Source organism: Ambystoma mexicanum, chromosome 5q (assembly GCF_040938575.1).
Source record: "Ambystoma mexicanum isolate Mex_15411 chromosome 5q, UKY_AmexF1_1, whole genome shotgun sequence".
Classification (NCBI taxonomy): domain Eukaryota; kingdom Metazoa; phylum Chordata; class Amphibia; order Caudata; family Ambystomatidae; genus Ambystoma; species Ambystoma mexicanum.
Window position 1 is genome coordinate 685921077 of NC_090933.1, and position 19962 is coordinate 685941038.

A 19962-nucleotide genomic window follows, 5' to 3' on the forward strand; every position below is an offset into this window, starting at 1 on the left:
CATGAACGCATGGGAAGTGTCAAAGTTTTAACCATCATACTGCAGTTCAACGTACAACTTCCAGGGGGTCCTAATGACCAGGGGAAAGTGCTTGTTATCTGATGTTTTTACCACGGTTGGTGGGTTACTATTCAAAGGTTATGAGCTAAAGTTGCAAAGTTGCCTGAGGAAAGGCCTGTTTAGTGCTGTGCTGAATGGCTAACAGTGCTTCGTCCATGAGAAAAGGTGGGGGCTGGGGACCCACGCCTAGAGACATTTGACATGGGGTCTTGCGGCTTAGTGGGGCGGATCATATATTGTGGACACGGTGAGGGGTATGGGGGGAGGGGCCTTTAGTGGGACCCCGACGCTGGCAGAGAGGGGGTAATACTCCTGAGTTCAGGGCGTGAAGGAATGTCCTATGTTATAGATTTTCCCGGGGCCAGGATAGCAACCCTGGTGGTTCGTTGCTTGCTCCAACCCCGACTGGGGTGACGGCGACGTCGCAGAATGGGTAAGGGAGCTAAGGGGGGGGTGGGGGTGGGGAGTTTATGATGGGGTTAAGGGAAAAGGGGAAAGCCAGTTCGAGCCATGGTCTTCTGTTCCATGACGGGTTCTACATAGGAATCATACAAAGGGGTTCAGAGCAGAAGATTAAGAATGACAATGATTAAGGGGAGACTAGGCACACTGAATGTTAAGGGCTTAAACTCCCAGACCAAGAGATATCTTACGAGCAACATGTTCGGCAAACAGCGATTAATGGTCCTTTTCTTACAGGAAACACACTACAAACGGGGGAAGGAATCGAATATAAAGGGAAAGGAAATTGGTGGTAACTATTGGGCCTCCCACAGAAGTACCAAAAAGGAGGGGGTGGGCATTCTTCTGGGCAAGGCACTCCGCCTCACAGAAATAGAAACCAAGAGGGGTTTTGGGGGACGGGTCCTAGGTATTGAGGGTACCTATGAGGGGGAACGCATCACCTTAGCCACCCTATATGCACCCAATTCGGGCCAGATACGATTTCTTACTCAAATCTTCAGGGTAATGGATGAATGGGCAGAGGGGGCCACGATACTTGGTGGGGGACTTTAACCTCATAATGGACCCCCGCCTAGACTGGTGGTCGGCAAAGGGGGTAGCGCCCAAGGGAACCTCCAAAGATAACCTATCCCTGCAAACCCTTCTGAGCAAACACTACTGGGTGGACGTGTGGCGCAGGGCATGCCCGGGCCAGGTTGGATACACCTTCTCACCCCCACACTACACCTACACAAGAATTGATCTCTTGCTAATTTCTGATGAGGGGAGAGGGGAGGCTGAGCAACTGAGGTCAGAGGCAATAACGTGGTCGGACCATGAATTACTGATAGCAAATTGGTCACTGACCGTCTCCCCCAGATCATTGTGATGGTGTGGCAACGACACGCTCCTTAGAGACCCAATATTTCGGGAATTCATGAGGAAGGAATTAAATGATAACGGGGAGACGGATATGGCCGTGGTGTGGGAGGCTGCGAAGGCCACCTTTAGGGGCCTCCTGATTGCCAAAGGCTCAAGGCGAAAGCGCAAAAGGGGCCTAATTGAAAACAAGATTCGAACAGAACTGGGGGTCCTGAGAGCCAGGCTAGGCTTGCCTGGGGAAGAATGAGAGGCTCTCCTATTGGAGATGCAAGGTAAAAGACAGGCATTGCACACAATCCCCCTAGGGGAAGTCATCAAGAAAGTGCGATACACCAAACAAAGGTATTATGAACGGGGCGACAGAGTGGGGAACCTCTTGGCGCATAGGGCTTGTGGATGCAGAGTGGAGAGAGGGGTGGGCCTTCTCAGAGACAAAGCAGAGGGCTTTGACGATTTTTACAGCAAACTCTATTCCAGACGTGAGGGTGAGTCACTGGATGACATCTGGACTTACTTGGCTGAACACCCCCTGCCCCGACTGACTGACCCTGAGCGGGAGGCCCTTGAGGGAGAAATATCGGCGGAGGAGGTGGAGGGCGCCATCAAGAGTCTCAAGGCAGCGAACGCCACAGGGAGAGATGGGTACACGTCAGACTTCTACAAACCATGCCAACCTATCCTGGTGAAGCCGCTGATTTTCAATCAAATCAGAAACCAGGACTCGATCCCACTGACGTTCCTACAGGCTCTAATCACCATACTACCCAAACCGGGCAAGGACCAGACAGAGTGTGGGTCATACAGACCCATCTTGCTCTTGAACTTGGACGTCAAGATCTTTGCCAGAATCCTGGCGACTAGACTAGAGGGTTGCCTCCCCCGCTTAATACACCCCGACCAGGCGGGATTCATCCTAAATAGACAGGGGTCCGATAATATGCGAAAAATCCTCTGTGCTCAGCTCGACTCTTATTGGCCCTCGATGCTGAGAAGGCCTTCGACAGGGGTCAGCTGGGCCTTCATGGGGAGTTTCTTTCAGCTCTGGTGATGGGGACGAGGTGGCTAGGCTGGATGTCGGCGCTATATTCCTCTCCCTCAGCCATGGTGGTCGCAAATGGGACGGAATCAAGGATGTTCCCCCTGGAGCGAGGTACGAGGCAGGGATGCCCATTGTCTCCCTTAATATACGCACTGGTGATGGAACCTTGTTCGTAACGATGAGGCAATTAGAGGGGTACAAATAGGGGATACAAATTGCAAGATCTGCCTATTCGCTGATGATGCACTACTCTATATTACGAGGCCATCCCAGACAGTCGCCAGGATCCTCCAGGGTCTGAAGCGCTATGGGGAGCTATCTGGGTACAAGGTCAACCTTGGGAAGTCGGTAGCATTCATAGGGGGAGGTCTAGCAGACCCAGAGGCAGATTATGTGAGAGGGCTCCTCTTCAGACTGCAAAGGGATGGGTTTGGCTATCTAGGGGTTCAAGTGACACGTGATCCTGATGGTCTATTCCCCGGTAACTTTCCCCCGCTCTGGTCCGAAATTAAAAAAAGACAGATGGGCAAGATCGGGTCTCTCCTGGATGGCACGCCTCAACCTGGTGAAAATGGCGATTCTCCCCAAGTTTTTATTCTTCTTCCAAATGCTTCCCGTACAGGTCCCCAAGACATTCTTTACAGAAACAAAACAAGTCCTCTTGAACTTTCTCTGGTCTGGCAAAAAACACAGGATCTCCTATGAGGTACTAACCAGGCCAAAGGAAGACTGTGGGGTGGGATACTTAGACTTGGAGACTTACTACAGGGCCTCCCAGTTCAGGGTGCTGATTGATCACTTCACCCCAGGTACTGAGAAGCAATGGGTGGCCATGGACAACAAGGTCCTTGCACCTGTCACAGTAGAGGATTGGCTTTGGGTCCCAAGAAAGAACATCCCCAGAAGGGTCCTGAACCATCCAGTCCTGAAAGTGCTATGGCCCCCTATGGAGGGAGGGAGGCTACTATTGTTGGCTCACAACTTGGACCTCTCCACTAAGATGTATCTGCCCCCCCCCTTCATAGACAAGATAGCAGAGCCAGCTGCGTTTCAAAAGTGGTTTGAGGCTGGCCTAAGCAGGACTGGCCACCTTTGGGTGGGGGGCTCATTTCTACCCCTGATAGATCTAGAGGAGGCTTTGGGAATAGACACCCTGTCACCATTTCGATAGCTCCAGTTTAAGGGGTCCTAGGAGGGACCTAACCGACTTTGAGAGACTCCTCATTTCTACCCGGGGCTGCAAGGGGGTGATATCTCACCTCTACAGACTTCTTCTGCTCTCTGCCCCGTGGGACCCGCCACCAGCGCGCTTACAGTGGGGTAGGGACCTAGGGGAGGAGATAGATGATGAAAGGTGGTCTGAAATGTGCAGGCGGGCCAATCGCTCCACAGCCTAGCTGCAATTTCGACACCAGGCTCTTAAGGTTATACGCAGGTGGCACTACCCCCCGCAGAGGATTTCCAGGATGCGGGCGGGATATGACCCGCACTGCTGGAAATGTAAGAAGGTAAATGGCGACTACATCCATGTGGTGGTGCCCTGTGGTCCAGACATATTGTGAAGAGGTACTGTCCTGGATCAAAGGGGTGGATGGAGTCGAAAGGTCCCTGTGCCCCTGGCTCCTCCTCCTTTGGAATTGACATATGGGACGACCACGAGGGAGCCCATGGTCACGTGTTGCAGGTCATGTTGGTGGCAGCCAGGTGCTGTTTGGCACAGAAATGGAAAAGTTCTGGTATGCCGGGAGAAAAGGTATGGGTCACGAAAGTACGGGCCATTTATGATATGGAGTTCCTCACCCATCTGATCGATGAGTCTAAATCGCATATCGAAGAACTATTGCTCCCCTTTTTTTAAAAATATGGGCGCCTGGCCTAGTGGAACAGACCTACACCGGGGGCTCCCCAACCCTGACGGGAAAGGCCGCTGCCAACTGGACCAATTGAAAGTTACCTAACGTTTGGCCCAATACGCCAGTGTGCAAAGAGACAAACATTGTCACGCAGTCTAAGAACTCTCTTGGTGGACTATAAATGAGAGCTCGAACTGGAGTTGGTTGGGGGAGGGACGGGGGGGGATGAGTTATAATTGTCATGGCGATTCATGTTTAAATGTTATGCAATGTTATAATGTAAAATATTAATAATCTGATTTTCAAAAAAAGATGCTGAAAACATGATAACTTTGTCAAACCGGAAACTGAGTCTCTTTTGGAAACTCATTAACATGAGTGCCCCACAACAAACCACCCACAGTAATATGGTATCTGAAACACTGTGGGTGAACCACTATAGTGAGTTATACAAAAAAAGATCTCTCGCAAAATCTGGTACTACCACACATGGGCAAGTGGGACATCCGTTTTGAGAAAGACGATATACTATAACAAATTCAACAGATTACCTCTTCCAGGGCACCCGGACGGGACGGCATTACCAACTAAATGCTGAAAGAAAATGCAGATGAATGTGCACAGTGCTGTATTTCCTTGTTTGCAACAATAACGGCCAAATGCGAAATCCTGGCGTCTTGGAAAAGTGTGATCGTGTTACCGATCTTTAAAAAGGGAATAGAGAGAAAGGACCTTTTACCCGACGTTCTCTCTAGAGTACACTTCTTTCATAAGAAAGAAGAAATCATGGCAGCGGCAAGAAAAGCTGAGCCAGTGAAGTTCTGGGGTTCCTCGCTGATTTTGTTTCAAGACCTTTCCCCTCTCACTCTGGCAAATCGCAGACGGCTTCAGAAGGTTACGGCCTGGCTTCAGGAGAAGGTCCATTATCGATGGGGTTTCCATGCAAATTGCTTTTAGAGTATGATAACCGATCTTACACAATTTGCTCTGAGGAAGAAGCTAAAAAAGCTGATGACGATGGAGCTGACATGAGGGCTAACTATCATGAAGACCGGTCCCGAAGCCCCACGCTGAAGGATGTGAGTAGGAAACCCAAAGGTTGGCATGTGGTGAAGGGGGCCTCAGGTATGGCAAAAGATAATGCAGATCCTATGTGACCTGTGGGAACTGCTAAAGAGCGATACCCCCAGAGGAAAGCACGCAGATATCTGATCTGTTACCTTAAATGCGTACTATGCACCTACGGACCTATTGTCAGCAGGGGTCCCCGCCCACTGATGAAGGATTCTTGTTCCCGAGTTAAAGAGCCTGGCCAGTTTTAACAGTGTTCGGATGCAAGTTTATTGTCATTTCCCCTGGTCTCTCAGACTCTTGCCATGGATGTACCACTGTTCCTTCTGCAATAATGAATTACTCTGCATTAGCGCATGTCTGCTGCAGGAAGCCTCCCTGTTTAGTAATTAAAATGTGTTATTCATGTACAAGAATTTTTTCTGAACAACACTAATCCAAAAGCGAAAGGGCAAATATGAAGCTTGATATGTCTGGTCGCCCAATACATGCATTACACTCGTCATTGTGGTCCTGAGTGGGTGGTTCACCAAGTTTATGATGGCTTTAAAAGCCTTGTGATTTTTCTGTTTTTTTTTTGTTCTACATGTTACCTCATGAAGTTTAAGTTTTAATTTTTGTTGTAATGTACGTCAATTTTGTTGCTTATATTACTTTGCCTACATTATCAACACTGGGGTAGGATCGACACTCATAATTGAAATGTGGCTGGCCCTTAGAATGTTCTATTCCTTGTGGCTCACTGTGATACTGTGAATGTTATATAGGCGGAAGATTGAAGAGGGAGTATTTCGAAGTTGGTTTTGCATAAAGGGGTCAGATGGTTGGGACACACGCAGAGAATAGACTAATACCAGAATGGCAATTCCGAATATAAGCTGTCTCACCCTGAATGTAGTACTGCTATATGGGATGGTCCCTCCTTTTTTGTTTCTGGGGGGGTTGATCTGTTGTAGGGACAATATCATATGGACACACACAACAAGCACAAATCAACTACCCTTTCTCAATCTGCCTTCTTCCGAACTTTAGGTGTAGTATTTTGTCTTTCATGTAGATCACAGAAAGTGACCGACAAAACAAGCTAATACTAATGTTAAATCATACACATTTTATTCAATCAAAACGTCTAAAAAAGATTTTAAAACAACGGAAGAGCAAAAAAGGCCACAGTAATTTTCAGTAATTCAATTTCATTTCATAACAACAAATCCCAGATACGTCTACATATGTTTCGTCCTTTATCTTTGCTTGGTTTTGCACATCGATGCCGATGGAGACATAGAAGAGTTAATGTCCGGAGCGAACAAAGTAATTTTCTAAGAAAATTAATTGAACAAGTGGGAAGAAACACCTAACCAAATCAACTATGGAATGATTATGGAAGATCAAGGAAGACAGATTGGGTAATTTAAAAAACCTCCAATTTGTGTAACTTGCAAAACAGAAGATCCTAGAAAATAAGAAACAAAAGTTCTTGTTAAAAAATAAATAATTGAAGTTCCAGTCCGACCGCTCTATCCCGAAACCACAACTAGTGTGAGAGGACAGTTGAAAATCTAATATATTCCTGCCCTGAAGATGGCCAAAAAACATCCAAATATGACACCTGAGATGGTTTGTAAAGTTTTTTTGGTAAAGGCCGAAACATATGAACATATGTAGACATATCTGAAAAGTTTGTACCGCAATAATATATAAACGAAATAATACCTGTTGCCTAAAAACAGTGGTTCTGTCACATACTAACCTCACATTGAGCATTTGTTATAAAATGAAATTGAATTATTGAAAATTACTCTGGGCTTTTTTTGGTCTTCAGCTATTTTAGAATCTTTTTCAGACGGTTTGATTAAATGTGTATGATTTTAATATTAGTATTTCCTTGTTTTGTCTGTCACCCTGAATGTGCAAGGCCTAAATTCTCCTCTAAAACAAAAGGCTTTATTTCATCGTTTGGCCACCCTTAACCCCTCTCTACTGTTTCTTCAGGAAACTCATCTCCTACCATAAGATGAATTTCGACTTAATAGATTTTACCCCACTAGATGATGTGCCTCGTCAGGGCTGAAAAGATGTGGAGTAGCCATTCTGGTGCAAAAAGTGGTCCCCCTGAGGGTTTGAAAGACCTTGCGAGATAGACGTGGCAGCTATCTTTTAGTGGTGGCTATGCTGCAAGGGAGAACGGTGACCCTAGTATCGCTGTATGTGCCCAATTCTCAACAGGACTTGTTTTTTGTTTCTATGTCTGAGATATTGTTTGCACATGCTGAAGGAGATCTTATAGTCGGGGGGGTTAACGATGTGATAAATCCATTGGAGGAGAAGTCTCTGCCTCCAACTACTACAGAAAGAACAAACTTCTTGGCGCTTATGACACTCCTCTAGGAGCATTCACTTATAGACGCATGGTGGTTCTTCCACCAAGGTGAGCTTGATTATACTTTTATTCTGCGGTGCATAGGGGGTTCTTTAGATTAGATATGTTTTTTTTATTTCAGATAAGCTTGTTCCCCAAACAACTGGCATAGTGATTCTCCCAAAAGCTCTGTCAGATCATGCTCCTGTATTACTAACAATGGCCCCTTTGAATGAAATCCCGGAGCCTGCACGTACTTGGCACTTGACAGTTCCGTTCCTGTATCTCGGACACCATAACCCATTATTTCACCGAGAATGACACGGGGGAGGTGGACTATACTGTTGTATGGTATGCGGCGAAAGCTGTAATTCGAGGTCAGATTATAGCCCAAATAGCAGAGAGGGGGAGAATCAGCGAACATGTTCAATCCAACTTGAGCTAGCACTCCAAAGGAGGGAAGAACTGCACAAAAATAGGGCCTCTTGACGGTCACTTAGGGATGTACGGGTAGCCCAGAAAGCCCTTGAAGCCCATCACATGAGCCGGGCGGCATATGGCATAATGCGCACTAAACAGCACTATTATTTGAAAGTGAACAAAGCTAATCGGCTCTTGGGAGACGGGTCACTTCGGAGATAGATAAACTTCAAGTAATTGAAAAAGTTCTTTAAAGAACACTTGGCCCCCCCCACCACACCGACCCATACTTAGCCCACAAATTCATACAGAATGCGCATCTGCCATGGGTTTCCCGGGAGCTTCGGGGATTGCTTAGAAGAGCGGTTCACGCTGCCGGAGACTGAAGCGGCCCTTCGATCCCTTCCTCTAGGAAAGGCCCCGGGACCAGACGGTTTTACAAATAAATTTTATAAAACCTTTAGCGCTGTGCTTTCTCCCTATCTGACAAAGCTTTTTAATTTCATTTGGGCCACCGGATCAGTGTCTGAATCAATGGCTGAATACGCCACAATGCTGATTTTGAAGCCGGGGAAGGGCCCCACAGACTGTGCGTCCTTTTGGCCATTTGCACTGCTAAACACAGATGCGAAACTGCTGAGCAAAATAATTGCTGGTTGACTGGGGGAGATTCTCCCATCACTGATTGAGAAAGATCAAACAGGTTTCATACTAATTGTTCAACACATGACAACATCTGCCGTGCAATAGACCTAATTGCCCTGGCCCCTGGTATCCCGGGGAGATTATCCCTAGTATCCTTAGATGCCCATAGGTCTTTTGACAGCATGTCCTGGGGATATGTGGAGGCTGTACTGGAAGGGTTTAGCTTTGGTTCTAGTTTCTCAAAACTGATCCTCTCAAATTTTCAAATTCCCTCGACGAGAGTGAAAGTGAATGCGCACTGGACCCTGTTGATGATTTTAGGTAGAGGCACTAGACACGGTTGTTCCCTGTCTCCCCTAATCTTCACCCTGGCGATGGAGCCCTTGGCCCAACAGATTAGGCTTCACCTGGATATTCTTGGTTTTGAATATGCGGGACAATGCCATAAAGTGGCCCTATATGCAGATGACATGCTCTGCTTTTTGAACAATGCTTCTAGTTCCATCCCACCCCTTATGGAACTCCTGACTCGGTTTGCTTTGATATCCGGATTTGCGGTGAACCCAGCTAAATCAGTAGGAATGGCTTTAACGGAAATACCTTACAAGTTAATTGACATACAGGTGGCATTCCCCATCCCTTGGTCGTCCACTGACATTAGTTATTTAGGAATAAAATTGACCCCGACCTACGCAGGCCTCTTTAAAGCTAATATTCCCGCCTTATTGAAGGCGGCCAATGAATGGCTCCAACGTTGGGATTCTCTGGAAATTTCTTGGTTGGGTCGGGTTAGCGCGGTCAAGATAACCCTTCTCCCGAAACTACTTTATGCTTTTCACTCCTTACCAGTACTAATCCCTGAAAGTGAGCTCATAACTATGCAAAAGGAAATAGGTTGGTTCATCTGAGGGGGGGGGAAACCTAGAGTTCCTTGCAAGCTCCTTACAAGGGGGAGGGTGATGGGTGACTTGGGACTCACCTTGATTTCGCTTTATTACAGGGCAGCTCAGGTTTCCACGTTGCTGACATGGCGGAATCCACTGAAACCCCCTAAATGGCAAGAGATCGAGCAGGTGGCAGCCCCGTTTCCTCTGGCTTACCTCCCGTTTCTCCCTAAGGAGACTCGGATATCGGGCGAGTTATTACCCACTACGTTAGCTACGCTCCGGAGTTGGGATAAGGCATGCATGCAGAAGGGTATAACGTCAGGTTTTGGTCTGTTATATCCCATCAACCAGAACCCAGCGTTCACTCCGGGACTATGTGCTAGATCATTCCAATACTGGAGCCCAGATAAACCCCTGAGATTGAGGGATCTATATATACATTGGGAACCCCTGACATTTCTGGAGTGCAAGGAGAAGTTTGGAGTGCCGGAATTGGAACGCTTTCGGTATATACAACTTCATCACTGGCTAGCCAATAGGGATACTCGCTTAGCTGTCTCTAGAAACCAGACTGGCATAGAACTTAGAATCCTCGAGGGTCAGTAATCTCATAAACTAGCCACATGTTATAGACTCCTGGAGAACGCTCCCATAGGGGAAAAACTCCCTTATGTTGGCTGGGGAGAGTGAACTGGGCTTAGAGATTTCGGAAGAGTCTTGGCAGCTGATATGGTATAGGGCCCAGAAGAGCTCACGATGTACTATAGTGAAGGAGAATGCTATTAAGGTTTGTTTCAGGTGGTATATGCCCCCAAGCAAGCTTCATGCAATGAATCCAGATCTCCCAGATACGTGCTGGCATTGTTGTGGGGAGCAGGGAGACCTAGCACATATGTGGTGGCATTGTTCAGTTATACAAACATTCTGGCTGGAGGTACGATCCAAAATTAAAGAAATCACAGGATTTTTGCTCCCCACGGATACATGGGTTCTGCTATTGGGGGATGTACCAGAGGATGGGTCCTTCCCGATGTCAGGGGACACGGCAACCCTGATCTCAGTTACTTATAGCAGCTCGAATCACAAGAGCCCATTTTTGGAAAGCCGTAGAGGCTCCACATATAGCATACTGGTGGGTAAAGGTGTGGGAGCTTTTAGGACTAGAAAAACTCACGGCCGCGCTCAAGGGGAAACTTCAAGTGCACGAGGACTTGGAGCCCATTCTTGAGCTTTGTTTCAGACTGAGAGCAAATGTTCTTTCAGCCGCAAATTATTAAATATTTCATGTACCCTTGATGCTGGCGCTGTAAATCTTGGGCTGGCCGAATTCCTTCCCCTTTTTTTTTTATTTTTATTTTTTAATTGTTTTTCCTCTTCACCTCCTTCCTCTCTCTGTTGCCTCTTTCTTTCCTTTCTAATGGCTCTTTGGTTGAATCAAATTATCCCTCATATCAATTACCTTTAAATGAATTTAAGGATGATCTTGATGTGTTTTATGAAATTGAAGGCAAAATGTGAAATGGCGAGGAAATGAATTTTGATGTATTATGAACTGTTATGCTTTGTTGATTTTATATATTTTGGAAAACTAATAAAGATAATCTATTAAAAAAAGGCAATAGATCTGACCCGAAAAATTATCGACCAATCACATTATTTGAAGTCCTGTGGAAAATCTTTGCAGCACAAATTCACGCAAAAATTATAACTGGGATTAGATTGACACAATCCTACAATGCGAGAAAACAGGCTTCATAAAGGGCGTGGACTGTGTGCTGAACTTACCAATCAACCTCCTGAAAATGAAACCAATTCGACAAGGAGCGAAGATTTATCTTGCTTTCATTGACTTGGGCCATGCTTTCAACAGCATTGATTGGGAGCTGTAAGGGACAAAACTAAAAAACTGGAAATGTCCAGCAAGTCTTATCATGGCAATCAAAGCTCTACACACCAAAACTGAAATAAGAAAATGACTTGATCAAGCAGGCTGCTTATATGCCCATCTCAAAACTTTCAGAGGATTCAAACAGGGATGTCCTCTGGCATCTCTACTCTTTAATCTCTTCATATCCGATATTGGTGAGACCTTGGGAAGTGTCACTGCGTTTCCGCCAAAAATGAATGGAGAACATCTGGGTTGGATGATGTACATGGATGACCTTGTGCTGTTAGATGCAACACTGATCGGCCTACAACGAAAACTTCACCTACTTGAAAATGTAGCAGCAAATGGCTTAAACATCAATACCTCAAAATCTGAAATCCTGATACTACAAAACATAAAAGGAAGGAGAGGTAACAACAAAAATGTTCCACTGGCGTTGTGGGATATATTGACCCACTCAACGTCATTAACCCACATCACTAAGCTGCATTTGCACCGAAACAACCACAAAAGGGTTGCACTGGCTCCTGTGAGTGCCATGGCTCAGAACTGCGTTTTGCAACAACAAAAATGTCTGCACCGTCCTGCCAAGCACACATCGGGCAGGATGGAACCAGGGTGCACATTAAAGGGGATTGCCAGTGGGTTCCCACATAAACAGAAGGAAGAAAGTGGAAAAACCAGCGTTGCTGTGCTGCAAAAAGCCAAAATCCATTGAAAAAAAACCCTTTACACCTTTAAAGCAAAACCAGGCATGATTCTGAATTGACAAGCCCAGTCAAGCCAACAAAAAAAAATAGAGCAGGAACCTTACTTTTACTCACATAGGAAACACTGTAATTTTCTCTGCAAAAGTATCCAAAACTCAGCTGTTCAGAGAGAGACTCTAACTAGCTGAGCCATGCCTGCTTCAATGTATCCGCATTTCAGACCAACTCCAGCATTTCAAGAGAAGAACTATAGCTGTAGATCTGCTGGAGATGAAAAGTTGAATTTAAGAAGGAAAGGCCGGCTGCACCATGTGTAAAAAAAGAAATGGGCTTTTGCAAAATTAAAGTAAAACAAATGCCTGTGTTTTGGAACAGTACACTGGTGAATGAAAGCCTGCCAGTCTTTAGCAATATGAAGGGGTTTGTTGCTGGGGAGACTGTATAACATGGATTTAATGCAACCGGCTTGCTTTAATGCTGGATCTAAGATCAAAAATTAAAGATTAAAACTGTGGTGGCTGGAGCTGCAACTTGAAAAACAGGTTTTCTGCTTGGAGGGGTGGCACCAAAAGGAGGGCTCTCTCTCAGCAGATACGGACAACCCCTTGATAATCTCAGGGTTGAACAGACTTTTGTCTCTGCTGGGACCCAAACAAGGAAGCTCCCAGGGAAGGAAGCCTAAGGTGTGAAGGGGGCAATATAACTTCAATGAAGGGAGAAACCCCTCCATGCTCTAAAGGAAATGACAGTTGGCAGCAGTTGAAGGACAGAAAAAAATTGACCCAGGAACAAAGACTACCTTTTGTTCCCCAAGACTATTTCAGGGATAAACTTTAAAGACTTCTATTTTTGCAGCAAGACTTTGAAAAATTGTAAAAATGTTGCAGTTTAAAAGTGATTTTTCATGCTTGCTTTAGAGACTTAGAACTCACTGGCACATTGGAGACAGAAAGGGCAAAGTATTGAGGCTAAATCAAAGTATTAATGTTGCAAACATACATTTTTGTACATCCCTGGGGAGAATGCAGTTCTATGTGTAAAGTTAGGGAATTTTAAGCCAAATCTTTCATGCTCAAAATTAACAAAATGAATCAGAAGGGCGAAACACGGTCCCACAGACTTGTGGATTGGACTGATACCTGCTGCACATAATATGGAACCTGTGTATATAATTTACGAAGAGATTGCAGTTGTATAAATGTCTGTTTTTGGCAAAATCAGATTTTCAGTAAAGTAAATGTGGGAGTTTTTGGACATTGTAAAACTCGCTTCATAAACCTGACATCATTACCTTAGAAATCCAACCATTTAAGAGCAAAGCAGAGACTAGCACTCCTGCCCAATCCAAGTAGTTTAGTTAACCCTGTCCAGCCTATACTTTGATGTCATTATGCACTATAAATAAGGGTACTTGACAAGACTCTAGACACTCTCTTCCTGATTTCCTGCGCGGCGTCCTGTTCGGTTTCCTTCATCTTGCACTGATCCAGATTCCAGATCCAACTACCAGCCAAAGCACTGCTGACCCTTCCAGCAAGGCCCCAATTTTAAAATCCCAATACTCAAACGGAGAAGCGGTGGTATTTTTGTGGGAAGCCTCCTGACCCAGCCTGGCTTGCGGTCCACCGATTGCTGCCCAATAACTGCATCCAGCGGTACCGGTGCCATCCAGTGACCAGAACTATCTTTTGGTATCCAGTCCCTGCCCAGCTGATCCTGTCCCGCTGATTTTGTCCTGCTGTCCTTTGCTAGACCAGATCCGTGTGGTGACCAGAACGCTGACGGTCAAATCCTAAACTAAGATGGGCTGTGAGTATCAATAGGAACCCATAGAAATCCATAGTATACCTTGGCATGTCCTTAGTGCCCCTCTCTAAGCCATCCTCCGATATAAATTGTCAGCATTATTTGTGAAACGCTGCCTTTGATTTCTAGTGCTAGAGCCATCTCTTTAGTAATTTTGCCTTGTTTAAATCCTAAGCCCGTAGTCCTATTTGGAGTGATCGCACTGGTTCCGTCAGGGTAGGGCGCTGAGGTGTGCTAGGGTTGAACTCGCAAATCAACCCTGGAGCTTACTGTGCCCCTCTTTGGTGGCCTAGCCTGAATACTCCAGTGTAGAGTAAAACTGTTCTTGTCAAAACTGATTTCCTTTCCTTTTGTCACCGCTCCATTTTACTCAAAACGCACTTTTGTAGATCTTGCCTAACTCATTCAATTTACCAGCTAGAGACTTAATTTGACTTCCATATTGTACCTGTGATCTAATGCTATTCCCCAGCCAAATAACCGAACTTCAAATCAGTGTATTTCACCTGTCTTTATTAAAAACCGTTTGGGTAATTTTAGGCGGGAATTGCAAAGTTTCCAACGTGTCATTTGCTGCAACATGTGTTAAACCTTGCCACTCAATTTCGATCTATATGCTCTTGGTTATCCATTCTTTGTCATTGTAAGTGTACTTGCATTGTAGCTTTAGTGAGGAATTATATTTGCTTCAAGGTTTTTCACACACATTCATTATTTAATTGTCCATTTCCGAGTGTCCTTTTACAACATTGCAAAGAGGTTTGAAACCCGTTTTTCTCTTATTTTTCAGGAGGGAAGGTCAGATTTCAATTCTGTTTCCTATTTGTTATTCCCGATTACCTGCTGCTTCTGTTTATCCACTGCAAATTGATTATTGGTGGCTTGAGGGAACCTTGCAGAGGGATATTCTAACTTACGTGCTATCTTTCCTAAAATCAAAAAGTGCTCCTATTCCCTGGTATTTTGTAGATATGTCAATAGAAGGTTAAACTAAGTGCATTGCTTACATTCCTATTGTTATTATCTCCCCATTGGTGATTGCTGCCCATATTAAAAAGTGTATGATTTCTTTTGATTTTTAAATAAATAAATCTTGCATTTGACCAACCAGCCTGGTTCATGGTCCATTGTGACCCGGGGTATTTGAAGAGGGGGTGTGATATGAGTGGTGTACCATTTCAATATTGAATCTAAAATAAAAAATAAGCAATTCAGTTGTGTGCTGCATACTAGGCCGAGACTAAGGTGTGCGTCGCCTGATTGAAATCCTTAACAGCGTCTTGAAAAAGAAATAATAAGTTGTGTAAATTACACAAAATACCTAGGGGTGTGGATTAATTCCAGCATCAATGATGCTCCCTATTTGGAAAGAATAAAAGCCAAATGCAAACAGTTGACAGCGCAAGGTCAACAAAAAATATTGTAAATTTTTGCTGAAGGCAGTCATCAACTTATATAAGTAAAAAGCGGTACCTGCCTTAATTCATGGAGCTGAATGTGCTTTATGATGTCCCTGGACACTGTGGTCATGCCTTGAACACAACCTTTGGCGAACAGTGCTGTGACTTCCAAAGGGAGTGCCAACAGCTTGCTTAAGATAGGAATTTGGCCTGACTTTAATAAACGTCAGTGACGTGGTGTATGTTGACACTTTATAGGAAAACTGCATTAGATGACAGGCCCCCACAATTCAACATCTTGTATCTGCCTCTCAGCCCCAAGAATGAACCTACACTTAAAGAATGGGTCGAACGATGTGAAGAAACCCTCGAGGCTCTTAACACATCCCTGGATATGCTCCTAACGAATCCACAGGCTGTAAAAAAGACACTTTGGTATCAAGACTTTGTTGATACCATAGATCAGAGACTTAAACACAAATTGACCAAAAACATTGGTAGTGAGGCAAACGAGGTGAACAAATTATCAAACTATTTAAATTTCCAAATCAACATCACACAAACCTCTATATGAAAATCTGCCTCAATTTATTCCCGACCAAAGAAATCTTGGATATGCGGAAAAACAGTGCTTTTAATGACAATAAGTGCAGATTCCGCAACAACACAGAAGAAACAATAAAGCATTTAACTTTATTTTGTTTGGCTTTAAGATCTCTAAGAACGAGACACCTGGGACACCTCATAGAAGAAAGACCGCTTCTTAGTGGAGAAGAATGGTGGACACTTTGCTGCAATGGAGTGTGTAACAAATTAACTTTTGCACTAACCACTTTTCTGCAACAAATCTCAAAGTTACTAGTAGTAGTTGCTGATAACGCTGAAAAACTAAGTTAAGCCTTAATAAAGGAAATTAAGGGAGAGTATGGAAATAAAAACATTTGAAAATTGACAAGAAGCACGGAATGCCCCCAATATGAAATCTCTATATCATGTATTTTTAAAAGTTTGTAACAAACTAATAAAAAAAAAAAATTATTGTAGGTTGTATATTACACCGTGCCTTTTTACCACCCTTCACACTGGAGGTTATAACCTTGAACTGCTCACAATGTTTACCTGTGTGGGTCCTGCATTTGAAGAAAAGCTCTTTGACCCACATGGTATTTGCTCTTCCTAAAACGTACACTTGGAGGTTTCGGAAAATCCTTCCAACAGTCCTCCACTAAAATTGTTCAAAGACTGCCTACCAAGTAGCTGCCCGAGGAGACTAACAAGGGAACCAGCCTCCCAGATGATGAGGGATGTGGGGCCTCTTGGTATTCTCCCTGCCCCCCCCAAAACAAAAAACAAAATAACGAGTTTTAAAAAGTCTAATATTTGTGGGATTTTGGTGCCCTTTTAAAATAAATAGATAAGTGGTGGATTCATGGTATACATTAAGGTGGGGGTGTGGTGAGGGCTGCGAAATGTTTCCCGCCACAATAGAAAAATTCATTGTTTGTCAGAATTCGACTAAAATGTTATTTTCGGCCTTTGTATTTTATTTTCGCTATTTGAACTTAGACCCAGGGCTCTCATCTGTATTTTGAAAGATTACAAGGTCTCAGAGGAGTAGTCGGTGGGTAAAATGTTGAGTAAACTGATTATGAACAGTCACAAAGCACAGAGTGAAGGATGGGGATTTCATTCTCACACCGCGTCTCTTAAAGGAAAATAACTAGCAACAGTTAAACAACCAAAATATAAAATGCTTTTTGAAGAAGATATTCCTCATTGTACAGCCCCATGTGTATTGTATTTTTAATCTGTCATGTTCAAGAGCAGACACCTGTGCCCTTTCTGTCATGTATTGTTAGAAATCTACAGCAGGCCACACAACTTGCACTTGTCACTTTTTAGTGATTATTCAGTCCTGGCTAATAAACAGTGTGCATAACTGATATTAAAGTAAGGGAGCCGGTGACTTCTACCCCAGTTCAGCAGCTTGCATTGTGACATTTTTCCACTTGCTACAGGAATAGATTCATAAACCTTTAATCTCAATACATTAACATACATGCTTTCTTTAAACGTTGCTTTGGAGAGCAAATGGAAGTCGAATGAAAATGACTGTTTCTTTGCACTTAGGGCCACTATTTAATACTTGAGTTGCTTTTATGTAATGTATTTGTTGATGTTTTATCTTATGAAATAACGGGCAGTGTTGCTGATCTTTCAGGGTAATGCCTCTGCAAAAGGAAAGAATAAGGGACTATGACTATCGTCATGTGCCAACCGCCTACGTCCCAACGCAGGGGAATGAGAACAGGTCAGTGGGTGACATTGATGTTCACTTGTTCCCAGGGGTTGTTAATGGAAGAGGGGGTACGTGTTTGCTTTTATTTTATTGCAGAGGAATGCCAATTGATTTGATGTGAATTAATTTGTTTCCTACTTTTCCCATCCTCTTTCTTCGAATAGGTCTTTTTCATGTACTGGAACATTTGCGTTTAGCCTAAATATAGATTTTCTATTAAGGTTTCAGTACCATCATAGTTTGATTCTATATCTTCTTTTTTACTGACGCTTGGTGATATGATTTATCTAGTTTGTTCTATGTCTATGCTGCTCCATGCCATTTAAATGGTGTCCCTGTTGAATGAAGTGATAACAGTGGACTAATGTCCCAAAGTAAAAAAAACTGTAGCACAATACCATTTCAGTGCCATTCTTGAAGATTACCCTTTCCAAACTGCCTTAACATAACCAGTATAGTCCTTGCCCCTTTCCTCCATACTCATTGGAAATAATTCTCTATGAGAATGATGCATGTTGCGAATCAGCATATAGTTTAAAAGGAGTAAGCCCGTCCACCCTTTCCCATTCTCCTGAGCCCGCTCGCAAGGCCTTTAATCTGCACTTACAGGACAAGGGCATCAATAGCTGCGCGATGGCTTTCTCTCATTTCTCAAAGAATTTTGTTGTATCGTTTTATTATTTTATAAACACTTACCATACAGACATTAAATTCCCTTCATTTGTTTGTCATGTAAACCAATCAGCAATAGATCGCCATTGTAATTAAATCACACTCCCTTGTTGTGAAATCCAAAATGACCTGTATTAAGCCGTCTCTTGCCACTTGCCTCAAATTGTCATGGCTTTCGCCGGACAACCCTGTGCATTATATACGCGGCATTCCCCAGCCACACGTGTCCACATCAGCAGTTCATTGGGCCAATAATGGCCATTCGGGTGAGCCCCAACGTTGAGCTATATTAAGTTTAATCAAGCCAACCGCTGTGGACAAGAACAGTTTTTCCCATCGGTTGGTAGTGTTCTCGTCGGTAATGCCAAGCAATAGCAACTTAGGTACCTCTTGGTACCCCCAGAGTACCAGTCAATTTATCGCAGCATTGTTACCTGAAACTTCGGATTTGAGGGCGTTCCCACAAAATATGTATGAAAGTACCTTGACCTTAGTGGCATCGCAGACAGTTCGGATTGGGAGCTCGGTTCCACCGGTATAGCGCAACTGTGGGGTAATACACTCTGTAAAATCTTAAATTCTATCAGGCGAAGTCTAGAGGCAATTGCGATTTCCTGTGTCAACATCAGGGCCAGAATCCAATCCTCCGGGTCAATAGTGCCCACATCTCCCTCCCCTTTTAGTTTAAGGTTGGCCAGTTCTGGAGTAGCAAAGTCCGTTATAGCATTATATAGGGTGGAGGTGACTTTAGTGGCTATGCCTTCTAACAAGACATTGCACTCTAGAGGAGTGCTCTGAGGCGTATTTGAGAGTGAGGAGATGCCCGCGCAGTGCATGGGTGATTTGCATGTAGTGATAGTACTCCACCTCAGAGTCAACACCTTCTGCCGCAGTGTTTCAAATGGAGTGATTTTACCCTCTGTGAAATTATCTCCAACCACTGTGATCTGGGCCTCACCCCATCTCGGCCAGGTCAGCAGTTTGTTTAAGGTTACTGTGGTTCCTTTGGGGTTGCATCTGGGTTACCCTGTTTTCCCACCCAATGTTTGTGTGTCTTTCTCCACACTATAGTGGTATGTGCTGCCATCGTCTGTGGGGGAGCTTTAGTGAGCGGTTGTTGAAGCATTGCAAGTGATGACATATTCTACCGCCCTAACATCTCAGCTCTGATGTGTGGTAGTTCTTGGTTGTCATGGAATTTATCATGAACTTCCGACATTTGACTCACCCAGTAATATGACTGGAGGTGTGGTAATCCTATGCCCCCCTCCCATATTGACCTCTGCAGTGTTGAGGGCAATGCGTGGGTGTCCCCCACCCCAGAAATGTTTCCTGAGGAGACCATCTACCTGATGAAATTTTGAATCGGGGATCCAGAACGGGGCATTTTGCAAGATGTCCAAAAAGCGTGGTAGTGTCAACATCTTAAACAGGGCTGCTCTACCTAGTAGTGTCAAAGTGGAGAAGCATCCAGTGCCGGATGTTGTTGGAGAACCGGTCCACTATCGGGTGTAAGTTATGAGCTGT

General features: G+C 44.4%; 1 protein-coding gene across 4 annotated transcripts in view; it reads left to right on the forward strand.

The window, feature by feature from the left end:
• The window catches only part of CSPP1 (centrosome and spindle pole associated protein 1), a 1841309-nt gene that overhangs the window by 646646 nt on the left and 1174701 nt on the right, over window positions 1-19962 (forward strand). For all 4 annotated transcript variants that reach the window (XM_069621145.1, XM_069621146.1, XM_069621148.1 and 1 more), the window contains one exon: window positions 17686-17775. In XM_069621145.1, coding sequence (XP_069477246.1) covers window positions 17686-17775 — 90 coding nt within the window. The remainder of the gene's footprint in view (window positions 1-17685; window positions 17776-19962) is intronic.